The 20,019-nt window shown below is 34.1% G+C and overlaps 2 protein-coding genes across 3 annotated transcripts in view; one reads left to right on the plus strand and one right to left on the minus strand.

Annotated features, from left to right (window-relative positions):
* The window catches only part of nudC (nuclear distribution C, dynein complex regulator), a 96,208-nt gene extending 76,481 nt beyond the window's left edge, over positions 1–19,727 (plus strand). The window contains exons 4-6 of the mRNA XM_075303791.1: positions 14,017–14,211; positions 14,309–14,511; positions 19,346–19,727. Of these exons, the coding sequence (XP_075159906.1) occupies positions 14,017–14,211; positions 14,309–14,511; positions 19,346–19,397 (450 nt within the window). The 3' untranslated portion in view covers positions 19,398–19,727. The remainder of the gene's footprint in view (positions 1–14,016; positions 14,212–14,308; positions 14,512–19,345) is intronic.
* Positions 1–20,019, minus strand: part of LOC142233020 (uncharacterized) — a 300,554-nt gene that overhangs the window by 62,585 nt on the left and 217,950 nt on the right. The gene's annotated exons all lie outside the window — the stretch shown is intronic.

Here is a 20,019-nt window from a genome sequence, read left to right on the forward strand (position 1 = left end):
GTTCACCGGTCGCTGTCCACTCAGCCGACTCAGGAGTGTAGTGATGGAGCCATGTTTCATCCATTGTCACATATCGACGGAAAAACTCGGGGTGTATTACGAGTTAACAGCTCCAAACACCGCTCAGAATCATCAACACGTTGTTGTTTTTGGTCAAATGTGAGCTCGCGCGGCACCCATTTTGCACAGAGCTTTCGCATATCCAAATATTGATGAATGATATGACCAACACGTTCCTTCGATCTTTAAGGCCTCTGCTATCTGGATCATCTTCGTTTTACGGTTATTCAAAATCATTTTGTGGATTTTTTTGATGTTTTCGTCGGTAACCACCTCTTTCGGGCGTCCACTGCGTTCACTATCCTCCGTGCTCATTTCACTACGCTTGAATTTTGCACACCAATAAATTATTGTTGATTTCCCTGGGGCAGAGTCCGGAAACTCATTATCAAGCCAAGTTTTTGCTTCCACGGTATTTTTTTCCTTCAGAAAACAGTATTTGATCAAAACACGAAATTCCTTTTTTTCACAATAACAAAAGTTGCTTCACAAAAGACGCTCTATGTCACAAACTAATTGACTTACAGACATCAAATTTTGACACGAATCATTTGAAGGTTTGTACTATATAAAAATAATATGCATTTAATACTAGCGACGCCATCTATGTGTCAGACCGGGGACTTATCAACCAACCTGTTATAATAATATTTCCATACAAAAATTATGCATACAAAAGATCATGAATTCAGTTTTCAGAGCTTCTGAGAGTTTCAAAGCGGAGGTACCTTGCCACAGAGCCAAACATAGAATCGGGCAGCACTCATTGATTAGAGAGAAGTTCACCACCTGTGATTCACAATGGACTTAATAGTATGCCAATATACCTTATCTAACCTAACCATTGTTCATTTATATTTAAAAAAAAAATCTGGTATTTATTGCGTTATATATACACTGAAAAACATGTTTTTTGAGCTCAAAGGTTTCTTGACCTAAAAATACTAATTCGTGTTTTGATTAGCATATAAGACGCATTTCTTTTTTTTTGAATATCCTCCACCATAGGATGGGGGTATATTAACTTTGTCATTCCGTTTGTAACACATCGAAATATTGCTCTAGGACCCCATAAAGTATATATATGCTGGTTCGTGGTGAAATTCTGAGTCGGTCTAAGCATGTCCGTCCGTCCGTACGTCTGTTGAAATCACGCTAACTTCCGAACGAAACAATCTATCGACTTGAAACTTTGCACAAGTAGTTGTTATTGATGTAGTTCGCATGGTATTTCAAATGGGCCATATCGGTTCACTTTTACGTATAGTCCCCATGTAAACGGACCCCCCAAATTTGGTTTGCGGAGCCTCCAAGAGAAGCATATTTTATCCGATCTGGCTGAAATTTGGTACATGGTGTTGGTATATGGTCTCTAACAACCATGCAAAAATTGGTCCACATCGGTCCATAATTATATATAGCCCCTATATAAACCGATCCCCAGATTTGGCTTGTGGAGCCTCAAAGAGAAGCAAATTTCATCCGATCCGGTTGAAATGTGGTTTATTTCGCTAGTGTATGGCCGATAACAACCATGCCAAAATTGGTCCGTATCGATTTATATTATATAGAGCCTCCAAAGAAACCGATCCCCAATCACAGAAAAATCACGATTGCCACTCGAGCCAAAAATAATCTACCAAAATTTTATTGCCATAGAAAATTTTGTCAAAGTTTTATATATCTATAGAAAATTTTGTCAAAATTTTATATTTCTATAGAAAATTTTGTCAAAATTTTATTTCTATAGAAAATTTTGTCAGCATTTTATTTCTGCAGAAAATTTTGTCAAAATATAATTTCTGTACAAAATTTTGTCAAAAATTTATTTCTACAGAAAATTTTGTCAGAATTTTATTTCTGTAGAAAATTTTGTCAAAATGTTATTTCTATAGAAAATTTATGAAGCATTTCATAGTTGGAGAGGAATACTTTGGAAAATCTTCCAAAACATCAAGAATTCTACCAATCTACCAAACAGTAAAAAATCTGCAATTTTTGGTAGACTCGTGTTCATAATTGTATATAGCCACCATATAAATTCTGGCTCTATAATAACAGCACAAAAGTTCATATCGGTTCGTAATTATTTCTTCTCTATATATACCGGTCAAGAACTGAATATATATGTATTTAATCGACCTTTTTTTGTCTACTATATATCCCGCAGGGACTAACTTCCAATTTAGAAGATGATGTTAAGAAGTTTTAAGATGCCTTGCCATAGGCCGCAACCCAAGTAATTTAATTGTGGATGACCGTCTTTAGTAGAAGTTCCTGCGCAATCCATGGTGGAGGGTACATAAGATTCGGTCTGGCCGAACTTACGGCCGTATGTACTTGTTTTTGCTTGACTAAAAGCTGATAATTTTTCAAAAAAGGCGCTTTGTCCTTCGTTTGTGTTGAACTTCTAAAAATCTGAAACAAATATGATCTTTTCCTTGAAGTTGAGTCTGAATTTAGAAATTTAAATTGGGCTTAATACCCTTTTAAGGGACATTGATGAATAAGTAGCAAACACAAATACATTCAAATCTGTTTCCAATTATCAGTTATGAAAAACTCAAATTTAAAAGAGAATTTCTTCTCAAATGCATCATCAATGACATATAGACCGCTCTCCCAATTTGATTTCTTGGGCTTCTAGACACCGAAATTTTTATCCGATTTGGCTAGAGATATTTTAGCTCCGTAAATAGGTGTAGCGAATAGGATGTCGATCGGTCCATATTTTGGTATAGCCCCCATGTGTTAAGTCTCCCGATTTCCATGTTGTTATCTATGTTTGCTTGGCAGAATATCTGTCATCAAATCCATCTGAAATTCTATATATTTTCAAGTAATCCGACTAAGAGTTTTCAAAGGAAACAATTATATTATTTGATTCATGGTGATGGGCATTTATGATTCGGCCTGGTCGATCTTAAGTCTGTATTTACTTGTTTTCCTTCCTGTAGGTGTAGCTACACACAAAAAAAAAATTTTTCTGATTCAATCACCAAATTAATTGATCCAATTAATTTTTTGATTGAAATGTCTTCAATCACGAAAATGATAGTATCAATCACAGTTTTAATTGGGCATAGAAAAAATTCTTGATTACAAAATTAATTGATTTTTGTCAGCAAATTTCAATTAATTTTTTAATTGATCCAATTAAAAATTTAATTGATGTTGATTGCAAAACTCAATTAATTTATTAATTAAAAAAGGAAAGTATTTATAATTACTTTCTGAATTGGCTTAGAGTTTTTATTTGGATTAACAAATGATTGTTTAAAATGCATTTTTAATTAAAAATTTAAAACAAATCAGCACTTTTTTTAACTGAATTAGTCTTCCGAATTTGATTAAAAAGTTAATTGTATCAATTAATTTTTTAATTACAAATTTTAAAATTTTCAATCATTGACTTAATTAACTCAATGTTTCTATCATGATTAAAAAGTTAATTGTATCAATTAATTTATTAATTGAAAAATTTTTCAACTTCAATTAACTTTTTAATTGGAAATATTTTGGTGATATTTTTTTCTGTGTATTCACATAATTTGTTAATGTGAATTGGAGGAAATTTCTTGTATGTTTTTCATATTTAAGGTTTTGCTATTTGTTGCCATAAAAAGTAGAAAATGAGCCAAAATGAATTTGCAATAATCACTAAAAATAAATTCTCAAAAGTATAATTACACTGTAATCAATATGAATGTTAAGAATGTTACAGCTGATGCCTTGTTAATGAACAGAAATCTGGTTAAGTCCACGTGCTATTTTGTTTTTTGTTTATTAACATCTGGCCCTTAAAACAAAAAGCTTGTAGCCTTAACGTCTAGTCTAGTGTCAATCAACGTGAGAACTATGATGTTCTGAGTTCAGTATTAAACTATCACTTTCTTAACAAACAAAAAAACTGTATTTAATAATATAATTTTAATTGTTCTAAACACAAAACGAAGGTACGAACAAATGCTCGTATTAAGTTACACTTGCTTAATACTTATAATATTTACCTCAACTATAATTGATGTTTGAATAAACACTAAAAAATTGGATTTTCAATATTGGCTTTGCCAACTAATTTCTATAACAATTGAATAAAATTGACCAATTTAACTAGACACCATCTAATTGAATTCTGCATTCGGAACATTTTGAATGTTGGCGAAACCTCTAATCACAGTTTATTGTCTATTAATTCGATTACTCCCCATCGAATTATGACGTCAAAGCAAATCATGGATTGATGGTTGGATAATCGACAAATTTAGCTGCTCTCGAAGATTATCTTGCATTCTGAATGCAGTAGCCAGTGTTGTTGATGTGCTAAATGATTAAATTTATTTTCGTTTGATAAATGTTCACTTAAGTGAATTTTGGTCATTGCCGGCCATTCTCTTCAAATAAATCAAAAAAGTTGGAATTTTTTTTTTTGTTTTTGTATTGGAATAAATAATCAGCATTTGAGTATAATTTGTTAAATGAAGAATTTGTAACAAAAAAAAAAACAAAAAAAAGAAACAAACTCTTTTTGTGTGATTTATTGTATAGTATTGCATAAAAAAATATGTCATTGCACTTTAAAAAACCCAAGAAGCATTTTGGTAAATACATTTGCAGCAATTGTTTATTTTTAAATCATACTGTAATGGTAAATTTTCCCCAAATTGATTTATGGTTGGCATTGGAGAACATCAAAATATCATGAAATTCCAAAATTATACCCGGAACAAAATATTAAAATAATTTCAAATAGAAACTTTGTACACGCATTGTTCTTGTCTTTATCATTGAACCATTTTTCTTTAATCTTCATTGTTCTTATCTCAGGTTTTCGTAAATACTTTTTAATAGCGAAACCATGGAGAGTAATTTTTTGTAATAGATCACTTTGTTTTTTGTGGCTGCAAAGCAGTTTTGTGCGTTTTGTAAGCCAATACAGCATGCACTGACCCATGTAGCTCTTTATTGCTCAACCCACAAATATCGTTATAGTTATCAGCATAAAGCCAATTATGTCTTTTGATAGACTAGTGTGTAATGCACACGCAAGTGGTGTTAAAGAAACTCTGCTTCCAGAAGACAAACAACTTTAGTTGCAAACATCTGATGTTCTCCTTCTTGCAAACGATGAACCAAATAAAACTATCGTGTAGAACATATATGATTATACCCACCACCATAGAATGTTGAAGGGGGTATAATAAGATTGTCATTCCGTTTGAAACACATCGATTTCCGACTACATAAAGTATATATATATTCTTGATAAGGGAGAAATTCTAAAACCATATAACCATGTCTGGATGTCTGTATGTCTGTTGTCATGCTACAGTCTTAAATAATGAAACTACAGTACTGAAACTCGTTTTTTGTCTGCAGGCAGGTCAAGTTCGATGATGGATCGGTCCAGATTTTAATATAGCTCCCATACAAACCGAGCGACTAGACGCTCAAGATCTCTAATTTCCGCTTTGTCTGAATTTCCAAATCCGGAGGTATTTTGGATGTATAAATAAGTGTGCCGAATATGGTATGATTCGGTCCACATTTTGATACAGCCGGATATAGTGTAGATCGGTCCATGTTTTGGTATAGCAGCCCCCATGTGTTAAGTATCGCGATTTCCATGTTGGTATATATGTTTGCTTCGCAGACTATCTGTCATCAAATCCACCTGAGATTCTATATATTTTCAAGTAACCCGACGGAGTGGTATTTAAGTCCGTATGTACTTGTTTTACATATATTTTAAATATTTGTTTTAAGTTCTAAAGACCACAAGGTCTGCCATATTCGCGGCGTGAAGCCATTCGTTCTTCAGAAAACAGCGTTTGATATAAATGAAATCATAGAATAACAATGTTTTTATTTAAGACCAAATACACACACATCTTTTTTGTAATAAATGGACAACCGTTTTCCAAACGTTTTATTTTTGCAGTGAGACTGCCCAAAGTAGGAATTCTTTTTAAAATTTTAAATAGTTTCCATAAGTTTTACAAACACCCAGTGCTCGTGAATACTGCAGTTAGAGTGAAAACTGGCATCCATTACTATGATTACCATCATCGTAATGGATGATATTCCTGTAGGGCGAGGGCCGGCGTGTAGATAATATTCGTTAGCAGCTTTGGTATTGAAAACGAATTCTCAAAGAGGACAGAGCTCAAGCGGAAGTGCTAATGAGAATTTCCTTTTCTTGCAAGTTATGTTAAGGGGGGTGAGGGCTCTGTTTGTTGACTCTGCCAACCAAACTTGTTGTTAGTTTTCGGCAGGGCAAGTAACATCCCAGCAAAAAAATTTGGAAGTTCTTCCACAGGCACAACTTTAAAAGCACTTCCGGAAGATGCACTCCCAATGATGTTCTTTATTTTAACTACCCAGGACGTTCTTTTAATTAAATTTTTTATAACTTGGTTTTTTCATACTTTTAATTGGTAATTTCAACTTTTTTGTTTCAAATAGGTTAAAAACAGAGTAAGAATTCATAAAATGGTACAAATCATTAAAATTTTGTCGAAAAACATGCTAAATCCAATCTGAAAAAATTGTGAATTTTTGAAAATATTTGAGGTCAAACATTTGCGACAAGCGTTAGAATACATTAAAAAGAATAAAAAACTATAACAAAATATCACAGAATTTTTTATTTTTTTGAATTCGGATCACACCTAAAGAAATGATGCAAATTCAGTGCAACGGCTTTTGAAATGGAGGACTTCCGTCCTATGACAAGCCCATGTTAAATTCATCGTTCTGCGCCAATTTTGCACCACTTCCGGATCCAAAAAGAATATTTTCATTACTTTTTTGGCGACACTTTTTTGCTGGGATACTATAGCTTAAGGCTCGAATATAGCTGGCTTAGATGAATGAAAGTAAAAAGAAAAACTACGTCAAAATTCGATCATACTGCTAACGGCCGCGGTGTAACATAAAGGTGTATCAAATTAGTCAGGCTCTGTGGTTAAGCGACAGTACAGTTAGTCCAATTCAGGTGATTTTCTGCTGTGCAGTAGAGATGGTAATGTGAATCGAAATCGCGAATCGATTTTTTTAAAATTTGCAAAAGTCGAGTTTCCGATTGTCCTCATATTGAAAGTTTTGTCAAGGGAGCACTATTGACTCTGTCAACGAAATTTGTCGTTAGGTTAGGGCTCCGATATAGCTGGCTTAGCGGAATTAAAGTGAAAGTAAAATTCGATCACACTGCTAACAGTCGCGATGTAACTTAAAAGGTGTGTCTAATTAGCAAGCCTTTTTGGTTTTTTAAAAACTTATAAAAGTCGACTTTCCACTTACCGACTTTTTCAAAGTGTGAAAAATTCAACTTTCCACTTTTGAACTATTTTACATTACGACTTTTTCGTTGAAATTCCATTAATCGATTTTTGTCACCATAAACGGACCCTTAGCCAACATTGACTAACATCACAAGTCGATTTGGAAGATTATAAAACGTCAACTTTAATTAGTCCAAATATCTATTTTCGACTTTTGTATCCCTCTTAGTAACCGAGGATGCAAGCGGGATAGCCGATGGGGTTCAAAGACACGTAGCCGATCGTCTCCATGGTGTTAGAGAGACCAGACCATAGACGGAATATCGACCCTAGTTGATAGCAAATTTTGTCTTAGAGAAGGACTCTCAACTGCACATGCCCTGATCATGTCCCTCAGCTGCTGAATAGATCTTTACGATCCCTCTGGTCAAGCGTGACATCACGCGCACACTTTCGTGTCACACGCACACCTCTACTCTTAATTTTCTCCGAGATAGAACGTCCAACGAATTGTGACTGACTATGTTACTCTAGTACTCTTCGGAAAGCTTACAGATTTACTTTATTCCACATACTTTTCTTTGGAATGCGGCACTAATGTGGCAAGCTACAACAGAATATTATTTGCAACAACCTTGCCCCATCAGTTCAGATCCGTGATTTCTAAAAATAAATTCCCCTCCACAAAAAAAAATTGTTTACCCTAATGTGTATTGCGTGCTACCTTCCTACTACGTATACAATTGAGCTGGGTCAAGATCATTGTTTTGTTGTGTTTTTTCTTTCAAGACCTGTTCGCAAAACGCATTATCCTTTGCGTAACGAAATCTGTGAACCACAACAAACCACAAAGGAAAGATTATCATTCAAATCGTTGTTGAGAAAGAACAAGATAGACTGCATTCCTTAAACTAAAGAGAGCCTGCAAATATCAAGACATGTTGTTCCATTCCATGTATATTGTAAACAAAACTTTGCTAAAAGGGCAACAAGACAAGTGAACGACGAAATCGAAAGTTAACTGCAAAATAAAAACAATTCTTCGTTGCGTTTATAAGAGTTAGGAATGCCAAATACAGTCGTACATAACGTAGGAATTTCGAATATCATGCCTATGTTCTGTTGCATTTTCTATATTTAAACAAGGTATTGTTGTAGGCAGTATATTAAACTCTGAATCGACAGAGTTGATATTTTGATAGCCGTCGTAGCTATGAAAATGGCTCTGCGATAATTTGGCCTTATTCCCGGCGAAACGCCGTCTTGAGACGATCGACACATTTTGTTATCTTTTAGTGCCAACCTTACTCTTCAAAATGTCCTAGGCGCAAAAGACCAACGGATCCGGATATTTTGGGGGAACATTTTTTTTACGACGTCATTTGATGCCAAGTCACCACTACACGGCGGATGAACCGTCAAATCGATGTTTTGAGGGCTCAAAATGCAGTTGTTTGATCCTGTGTGAGAGCTCGCATTGTCGTGGTGAAGAGTGGTCCGTATTGGGCGTCTTGTTTTCCTGGCAAACAAATGGTTGTGTATCACTCAGATTTGACTGTTCGGCGTTGTTCTAGTGGTCCGATTGTGATATATCCAGTTTTTCTAGGAAAAAAAACTGACGGTCATTTGCTTGAAGGTGCCTCGTCCCCGAGCAAGTTTTGTTGGATTTGTATCATCTTTGAACAGCCATACAGTCGCCTGCTGTTTACTTGGCCCGTGCTTATACGTGTAAATCCACGAGATGTTACAGCTGTCATGATTGGAGTTGGGGTAGTTTCTGATGGAACTAGGATCTGCGGGAACTAGTCCCAACATTTTCGATTTTTTTAGTCCCTTTTCTTCTTAAGCGTAATACGGTGCTCTCGTAAGAATTCTAAGAGGAATGTAAACTTGCAAAATGATTGCGATATTTGCTTGTTGCTCTTTAGAATTTTTTTATGCTATATCCAGCTTCTTCGCTTGCTTTTGTGGATTGAACTATCAGCTGATTTGTTGTTCCTTCTGTTTATTATGACGTATTGTACCAAACTCTGAGAAGAAAATGAGCTGCATTTAAATGGGGAACAAAAGTAAAAAAGGAATAAATGATATAGGAAAAGGAAATAGCTCCTCTTGTAAATGTTATACTCCTCGTATAAATGTTATACCTGGAATAATTTATAAATTTTTATTCAATCGTATTTTACTTGACCACAATGATTCTTTTACAACTATCTTAAAATGCACTTTGTCTAACAGTTTGAAGGGGCTCTTTTTGGTGTCGTTCTAAATGTACCTAATAATTGCACTCATGCGATGCTTTTTTGTAGTAACTAGGCATCGTACAACTTCTTAATAGTGACAGCACTTTTGCGATGAATTTTGGATATCATATACGACTGTTTTCGACGTGTTGGGGATTCTCCAAAGCGCAAATTGTGTGGGATAGAACGAGAACAATTTTTTTTGCGGTCAGATGTTCACGCAATATTAAATGTAATCTCAGGATAGGTCACATGATCTTGCAATATCAGTTAACGCACAGCATCAATGGTTTGGGGAACAACAATTGATTATGCACGACCTTCACGGAATTCTTTTAGGAGTGAACTACGACCTCAGTTAAATTCACCATACCATCGATAAACATAATGCACCTTGATGGAGCCTTCGAAGTTCGTCGATGCACTGTTGTTGAGTTAATCCACGTTGAAAGTTCGCACGAAAATGTTCACTATTGATTTTTTTTTTTTTTGGGCGAGATGAGTAGGTATAACTTCAAAAATGTCAAGCTTTACGATAGAGCTGTCAGTTGACAGATTGTAACACTAGCGTTGCCCAATTCAGAAATATAAAAGGCAACCCTCGTTAATTAAGCATAGATGTTGTAGACGAGTAATTGGGTGGTGGAAAATATTTAGAAAAATCTATCAAAACGTGAAGAATTCTACCAATCTACTAAACTATAAAACATATAAAATTTTTGGTAGAATTATACCAACTATCGTGATTGCAACGTGGTTTTCTCTCCAGCAAACATACAAGTCTGCAGTATCTCCGTGAGAACACATTAACATGTTTCGATTAAGATTTTATATTTTATACTATTTTATATCTATTTGTGTGGTATATGACAACTAATGAACAGACAGTGGCATACATTTAGGAATTGCAGAATTCGAGAGATGGTAGTCGCCTCGTGTTATAGATTATTAAAAAACACAATAAATTGCTACTGCGCAAAACTGTAAAAAATTCCAAATTGACATCCCTATCGGACAAGTTAGTTTCCTAAAAAAATAACTGATACTGCCTGTAGCCATTGAAATGGCCTTGAAACAATGTGGCCAATTAAACCACAAAAATACCGTTTGTTCACACTGCTGCCGCTTACAATCAGAATTACCAACGATGACGCCAAGACAACAACAAACACATCCAGACAGATGCATACAGACCACAACGTTGTATATGTATCTTTGGGATGATACCATGAAAATGTGTGGAAAAAAGACCATGAAACCCAATAACCTTGACAGAGGGAATTTTACTGGAGGTTAATACTTAGAGAAGAGGTAGGCCACATTTCAAAGTTTACCATGCGAGCACGCATTTGTCCAATGGCCGTTACTTATGTTTCTTTGTTGATAATGTTCACAGTTGGTGATGGTTGGTTGGTAATGTTAGTTGATATAAGATTATTACATGTATCCTTTACTCCATTTGGCCATCGTTACAAACTACAGATTGAGAAGAAGTCCAAGTCATTATCCATGGCGTGATGCTAATGTTGTGGTAAAGACAAAGAACATCCAAGGCATAGTCTCTCTAGTAAATGATTGCAATGGATAGAACATATACTTGTAGGATGTTTTTTTTTTTTTTTGTTTTGGACCTAATATGCGCATTATGGATGAAGGAATGGAAAATTCCCAGGAAGATCAGGAGTGAGTTAATAGTTACCGAGGTTGGGTAAATAATATGAGTAACAAATAGATACAGATACGTCAGGCCTATGAATGAAGATACATACTAAAATCCAAATTTTCGACTTCGTGGCGTGATAGATTTTATAATGCTATACAAGAATGGTCAGATAAGTACTTAGGTTCCATGCTCCATGCAAGAGTATTGTATGCAGTAAATTATTGTGGAATTTAATTAAAACTGTAGCCATCGCATGTGGAAGCGAGAATGTTCGCGGATTCTAGAAACATTGTAATGTAACAGTTTCGTTAAAAAGGGCGAATCTGTGTACGGTAATCCTTCTCTTTCAATAGCTACCTTCAAACATTAGTTTCGTTTAGTATAAATCCAAACCAAAGGTATTTATTTATATAGAACAGAGCTTCACAACCCAATTTGCGCCCCCCAAAAACTGTATCGATTTTGTTGTTAATTTCCAGAGACATTATATAAGAAAATGTAAAGTAGAGGTGTGTACTTGACACCTCGTGACTCCCGCTGGTGGCAACGGCGACAGGCATCGATAGATCGTCTTAGAATTTTTCCCCGATTAAAGTTTGTTTCCAAACTTCCAAACAACTCAATAGTTGGGTGGAAACCTTTGCCACGCAGGCTTTTTTTTTGCAAGCCTTAACGAATACGTATTTAACTGCAATTAAGTGCAAATTCTCTTATCTTTGGTCCATACTGTTTTCCATTCAATTTTCTTGCATTAACAAACCACATTTTAAGATCATTATAAAGGGAAAATTCTACAGCTTATCAAAATAGAACCTTTGCTTAACATATGATGGTTGATCGTTCCATCATTCTTAGTATTTTTGCGAGTTAATTGCATGCACACTGACAGGGAGATTTCTAAACCACAACAGATAATGGACAAGAATGTGTTAAAGCACCAAGTCAGTTGAACACAACCAAATCCATTCCAATTTCCACTTGTCAAGGTTTAAAATTCAAACAATGTTGCAGAACATAATGACATCCGATGGGACTGGCATGAAAATATGATGACTAGGATTAGAGTGGTTTAGTTATTAATAGCTTTTGTACCAAACACACACACACAAACACAGTATAATTGAGAAATCATCTTAAAAACTATTGAAAGTCTGATTAATTGGATTAGGTTAGGCAGGCAGATTTTGTGGGCCCACTTAGAATATTCAGTTCATTGTGATTGAAAAAGGGGGTGAGCTTCTACCGTATCAATGATTCTACACTCAAAAACGGTTTACTTGGTTCTAAAGTTTACAATATTCCCTTAAAGATTTCGCTATTGATGCTGCGACGAAGATGCGGCTTCATTAAAATAAAGATATTTTTGGAGAAACATTTATCATTAAATCTAGGCTCTATAAAATTAAATGTTCATTCTCTCTTTGTCGTATATTTACTGGTCCTGTGGATGATCCATTTCATATTAAGTAAAAAATGTTCAGTGTAGGTTTGTCTGAATGGCAAATGATCTACATTTTATAGTCGAGCCCGAACGGTAGTCAGAAACAACTTAGAGAAGTTGGGAAACTCAGAAATGTCACCAGCATTATTGATAGAGGTAAAATCACTTGCAGGGTCGTGGTTGAAACCACCACCTTTGTAACAGGTTGGCTGATAAGTCCCCGGTCTGACACATACACAGTCTCACATAAGTTTACATACCCTTGAGGTTTTTACCTTATAACTAAACATGTTTCTTGTTGTTGTTTATAATCCAGACTAAAAACATCTTCTTGAAAATGGACAAATACTTTGTTTTTCAAATTAATTTACAAAATCTAAAGCATATATATGCATATTTTATTATATTTTAATAATTAAAGAAAATACAATTTCTTAAACCGTATGTAAACTTGTGTAAGACTGTGTAGATGGCGTCGCTAGTATTAAATGCATATTATTTTTATATAGTACCAACCTTCAAATGATTCGTGTCAAAATTTGACGTCTGTAAGTCAATTAGTTTGTGAGATAGAGCGTCTTTTGCCTTTGTTTTTTTGGGATACACATGGAATAATTTTTATCGATTATCTTGAGAAGGGAAAAACCATCAACAGTGACTATTGTATGGCGTTATTGGAACGTTTGAAGGTCGAAATCGTGACAAAACGGCCTCATATGAAGAAGAAAAAAGTGTTGTTCCACCAAGACAACGCACCGTGCCGCAAGTCATTGAGAACGATGGCAAAAATTCATGAATTGGGCTTCGAATTGCTTCCCCACCCACCGTATTCTCCAGATCTGGCCCCCAGCGACTTTTTCTTGTTCTCAGACCTCAAAAGGATGCTCGCAGGGAAAAAATTTGGCTGCAACGAAGAGGTGATCGCCGAAACTGAGGCATGTTTTGAGGCAAAACCGAAGGAGTACTACCAAAATGGTATCAAAAAATTGGAAGGTCGTTATAATCGTTGTATCGCTCTTGAAGGGAACTATGTTGAATAATAAAAATGAATTTTGACAAAAAATGTGTTTTTCTTTGTTAGACCGGGGACTTATCAGCCAACCTTTTATGCAAGGTGGGCATGGTAACTATAGCACCACGTTGGCTGCTTAAATAGCTGGAAATATTTTTTCTATGTTGAATTCATACTATTGTACATTTGTGGCTCCTCTTCAGCTTCGTTCACAAATTCACAAATTAATCTTCAAACTTAAAGATTCTTACTGCATAGTGTGATTAAATGAAAACTAATTTTTCGTCTCTATATTCCAATTGTTTATTTTACAGCTTAAAATTCCATTTACGGTATCTTTTAATTTGAGAGCTCGTGATTTAGTTGTGGATATCCAAAAGAAGAACCTCAAGGTGGGTCTCAAAGGTCATGAGCCTATTATCAATGGTCAATTATGTGCAGAAGTTAAAGTTGAAGAATCCGTTTGGGTTTTACAAGATAGCAAAACTGTGCTGATAACCTTGGAAAAGGTGAGTACATTATAAGCTTCCATAAAACTAATCAATTAAGGGCTAAAGAGTGGGAAATAAATTTATTGATGTATTTTTCTTCATTTAACTTTTTTAGGTTAACAAAATGAATTGGTGGGATCGTTTGGTAATGACTGATCCACCCATATCAACACGTAAAATTAATCCAGAGCCTTCTAAACTTTCGGATTTGGAGGGTGAAACACGCAGCTTGGTCGAGAAAATGATGTACGATCAAAGGCAAAAAGAAATGGGTCTACCTACCAGCGATGACCGCAAGAAAATGGAAATTATGGAACAGTAAGTTAATTTTTTTATTCCTTTTGTTATTGTATATAAAACAAAACAATAACGTTCTTGCTAACTCAATTAGCTCCATTAGCAACCTAAATATCATGTATTGTTAATGATAAAACAAAAAAATATTGTCTACCTTTAAAACCCGAAAAAGTAGATATAAGAAGTACAGAGATAACAAACAAAATTGATTTCTGAAGACCGAATTGAATAATTTGGGACTTTGTAGTAGGCAAGAGGGTAAAACACGCAGCTTGGTCATCCTACATATAAAAGGGGATTCCAAGTAGTGATGTCATTCCGGATTAAGTATTAAACAATCCGGGATTAGGATTTCAAAATATTGAATCCCATAGGATTTCGGGGATTTTTATAATATTTGACAATCCACAGCGCCTAAAAATTGTAGTACACAAAGCCAATTTGCTTTAATTCAATTTTATTAAAAAACCAAACAACAAAAGATCGAAAGGGTAAAATAAAAAGCAATATGTGTTATAAAGATGGAAAACGGGATACCATCAATAGCTCTAAGTTTTCCTATAATAGCTCGTAAAGATTCCTCTTGTTCAGGAGAGCAAAATTTGATTTGTTTTGTAGTCTTTATGGTAGGTGTCCCAATTACTCGCTTTTCCAATGTGATTTGGTGATACAACATAAAAAAAAAAACTTAAAATATGAAGTGACTATGTCCAATAGCTAACTTCAATAGGCAGTGTTGCCAGTATTTTTCTGGTTTTTGTCCCCAAATTATGATGTTTGCGTCCCCAAAAATCCCCAATTTAAACATAAATTCCCCACAAAAATCCCCAATACAATTTTGAGAATTTCGTTTGAAAGAAAATAAAGCAAAATGCTCTGCTGTAGAAAATCAGTAATAATTTAAAAATTAAAATTTTGTCACATCCAAAGAGCTGCAATAAGATCAAGATTTCGAACCACAACACCAAGAGACTGGTGATCGTCTTCCAAATGTTGGAGGTGTGAAAATGGTCACCTTGTATTTATGAACGAAAATTTACTTCTATATAAAATTTTCTAGTAAAATTATGTGTTAAGGTGAGTATTAAGTTCGAGTTTGGCGGCTAAAATCGCCATTCTTTCACGATTACTTTTCTTTAATAATACTTTTTAAGGAATATAAACTTTGCGAAAACTTGCTATAGGCTATTCCCCATCAAGTTATAATAAAATCTGCAACAAATATGTATAATTTTATACCTTTTTTTACTGATTTAGTTTTCACTTCAGTGAAAAAACTCGAACTTAATACCCACCTTTAGACACGTTGCCAAAGTTGGTAGAAGTTAGATTTTTTTATTGTTTGGTAAATTGGTAGAATTTTTGATGTTTTGGTAGATTTTACAAGGAGGTACTCCATAAATTTTGTACAAAAATAATCTTCTGACAACATTTTCTATATAGAAATAAAATTTTGAGAAAATTTTCTACATAGAAATAAATTGACAAAATTTTCTATGGAAATAAAATGTTGACAAAAATTTTTGCATAGAAAAAAATTTGAGATAACTTTCTATACAGGAATAAAATTGTCTATAGAAATAAAACTTTTCTATAGAAATAAAATTTTATGGGTAGAAATCAAATTTTGAGAAAATTTTCAATATAGAAAAAACATTTTTGAGATAATTTTCTAACACAAAAAAAAATTTGAGAAAATCTATAGAAAGAAATAAAATTTTGAGAAAATGTTCAATATAGAAAAAAATTTTGACAAAATTTCCTTAGAAATAAAATTTTAAAAAAATTTTCTATAGAAATAATATTTTGACAAAATTTTCTATAGAAATAAAATGTTGACAAAATTTTTTATAGAAATAAAATTCTGGCAAAATTTTCTATAGAAATAAAATTTTGAGAAAAATTTCTGTAGAAATAAAATTCTGACAAATTTTTCTATAGAAATAAAATTTTGAGAAAATTTTCTATAGAAAAAAATTTTTGAAAAAAATTTTCTATTGAAACAAAATTTTGAGATAATTTTCTATAGAAATAAAATATTGACACAATATTCTATAGAAATAAAATTTAGGCAAAATATTCTATAGAAATAAAATTTTAAAAAATTTTTTTAGAAATAAAATGTTAACAAAATTTTCTATAGAAATAAAATTTTGAGAAAATTTTCTATGTGGAAAAAAAAGAAAGTTGAGAAAGTTTTCTATATAGAAACAAAATTTTGACAAAATTTTCTATTGAAATAAAATTTTGGCAAAATTATCTATAGAAATAGATTTTTGACACAATTTCCGATAGAAATAAATTCCCACAAAAATCCCCAAATTTTTGGAAATTTCCCACAAAATCCCCAAGTCCCCAACTCAGAAATTCCGTCCCCATTTACGAAAAAATATCCCCAATTTGGGGAAAAATCCCCAATACTGGCAACACTGTCAATAGGTAACTTCCCTATGTCCCTACACTTGATTCCACCAAGTAATGCCACACGGAACTTTTATCATTGATTTTTATTTTATGTAGCACGAATTCTATTTCACAATAGACTGAATAGTCTAAGTGAGCCTGAATCTTAATCGGGCTGCCTCTTTAACCTTTAACCTAACATATCACATGACCTCATTGTTCAAAAGCGGACCAGATTATGTACTTTGAATTTTGATGTATTTTTTTCTTCGTCGTTACTTGATAAACATGGAATCAGATCAGATCACCCAGTACGCCTCCCGAAGATAAATTTAAAGATTCTACCTATGAAGACTAGAACAGATTAATGATTTATATGGGACTATACCAAAAGATGGATAGATGAACACCTATTCTTGGTCGTTAAATACTTCTAGATTTAAAATTTCAGGCAAATCGGATAAAAACGACGGATTCCAGATGTAATATCGGTCTATATGGGGGCTATACCAAAACATAGCCCGATACACACCATATTCGGCACACCTATTTGTAGTCCTAAAAACCATTTAGTTTTCTAATTTGAGGCAAATTGGCCAAAAACTTTGAATTGTAGAAGCCCTATACCCCAAATCGGGAGGTTGGTTTATATGTTATGGGGACTATATCAAAACCTGGACCGATATAGCCCATCTTCGAACTTGACCTGCATGCAAACAAAAATCGAAACTGTGCCAAATTTCAGAACGATATCGCCATTATTGAACACTGCATCGTGATGACAACAGACGAACGTGGTTGTATCGTCTTAGAATTTTTCACGGATTAAGATTATATACAGTGAAACCTCTGAAACTTGGACACTCTGAAATCCGGACACCTCCCAAACCAAAATTAACCTCTCATACTTGGACAGCTCTCAAATGTGGACAAAATGTAGGCGACCGTGGGTGTCCACCTTTCAGAGGTTTCACTGTATATACTTTATATAGACGGAAATATTTTGATGTGTCACAAACGGAATAACAAACTTATTATACCCCAATAACCATTCTGTGGTGGTGGATATAAAAATCCAGCAAACCAAAAATGTTAGAAATTAGGATTATGTTTTTTTTTTGGATCCGAAAAATACTAGGTTTCAAAATACAAAATCCCGGGATGCGGGATTCATCCCGTCCCGAAAATCCCGTGATTTCGGAATATCACGAATCACATCCCTAATTTGGGATTAATCTCGTCCCGAAAATCCCGGGATTTCGGAATATCCCGAATGACGTCCCTAATTTGGGAGCCATCGTGGTGCAATAGTAAGCATGCCCGCCTTGCGTGCATAGGGTCGTGGGTTCAGCCCCACTTTCGACCGAACACCAAAAAGTTTTTCAGCGGTGGATTATCCCCTTCAGTCATGTTGGTGACAATCCTGAGTGTTTCAAAGCTTCTCTATGTAGTTTCAGTGCAATGGGGAACGCCGTTCGGACTCGGCAATAAAAAGTAGGTCCCTTGTCATTGAACTAAACATAGAATTGGGCATCACAATGAACGGAATAGTCTAATAGTCTGAAAATATCGGGTCACTATACCTATCCTAACCTAACACACTGACTACTGACGATGTTGGAGTTGGATGAGTGGAGCGATGTATCCAATTGTCTGGTGTTGTGAATTGTATTTCGATGCTACAGAGATGTTGTAATCTCACAAGAGCAAATGAGTATTTGAGCTAAAGGAGATGAGGAGTTACTAGTGGGATGAAATATCTTAGGGAGTTTAATCCACACATCTATATTTACCCAAGTGGACAAAACAAGTAAATACGGCCTTAAGTTCGGCCAGGCCTAACCTTAAATACCCACCACCCAGATCAAATAAAATAGTTTCCTTTCGTCGTAGTGGTCTACTTGAAAATATATAGGTGGGTGTGATGACGGATACTCTCGCAAGCATGTCGGTTCAAAAGAGAGATCGGTCTATATGGGGTCTATACCAAAACATTGGCCGATACACTACATTCATAGACCTAACTACCTCTACATTTCAAATTACAGGCCAATCTGATAAAAGTTTCAGTGTCAAGATGCTCAAGACCCCTATTCGATAGGTCGGTTTATTGGGGGGACTAGATCAATAATCTACTTATATTGACTAATTACACTAGTTTACAAAATATTTTTTTTCATGTACATTTGATGAGATATAACTTTTCTTATGTATTTTGATCTGCTGATCGGACATTTCTAACTCGAGGTATAATTTGTTTAGTGAAAAAAACTTCCATAATTTTTTTAACATTTTTTCGAATTCAGTAGATCAAAATACATACCACTCATCAAATGTACATTTTCAGTGTAAACTAGTGTTATTAATTGGACGTCTAATTACTTAAATTTTAAAACAATTTATACTACTTTTTTAATTTATATATTAATTTATAATTTAAATTTCTTTTCAGGTTCAAAAAACAACATCCCGAATTGGATTTCTCGAAATGCAAATTTAACTAAAAATTCCGTTGAGCAAATGAGAAGTAGAAAAATACAATCCAATGTCCTTAATATCATTGATACCGCTTATAGCCACATTGTTTGTATTATAACAATCGAATTAGGGATATTATATTCTCACCTTTGTATTCTTATGTATTTCAAGCCATCTTTTATGATTTATATTTTATCCACCGAAACTATTCTTAATAACATTTAGTTCTTCATCTGTTGATTTGAAGACGCTTATTTCTAGTTATAACAAATTCCTTAGCATTTCTTTATACTCAACAACAAATTTTTATTATTATTATTATTTACTTAAAAATATATAATATTTTGAATGCAGAATATCAATTTCATAAGAAAACTTGTGATCGGACATTTAAAGGTAAGATTTAATTTAAATTTTACAAATCGCCCGCTAAGTTACAATTTCAATGTCGTAGGGGTTCTATAAACTAACAAAGCCGCAGATAAATCCATCCTTTCGAACTTAATTTTTAGACTTTGAGGTGAATTGTGGTGACCACGAATGCAGCTTGTCTACATTTTGAGAGGATCCTTGTATCCTTCTTACTAGGATGAGAGAGTTGTGGTGTTGATCTTCAATTGCAGTTGTTATTGTTGTAAGAGGGTGTTG

The sequence above is a fragment of the Haematobia irritans genome, chromosome 4 (genome assembly GCF_050003625.1).
Source record: "Haematobia irritans isolate KBUSLIRL chromosome 4, ASM5000362v1, whole genome shotgun sequence".
NCBI classification, from domain to species: Eukaryota; Metazoa; Arthropoda; class Insecta; order Diptera; family Muscidae; genus Haematobia; species Haematobia irritans.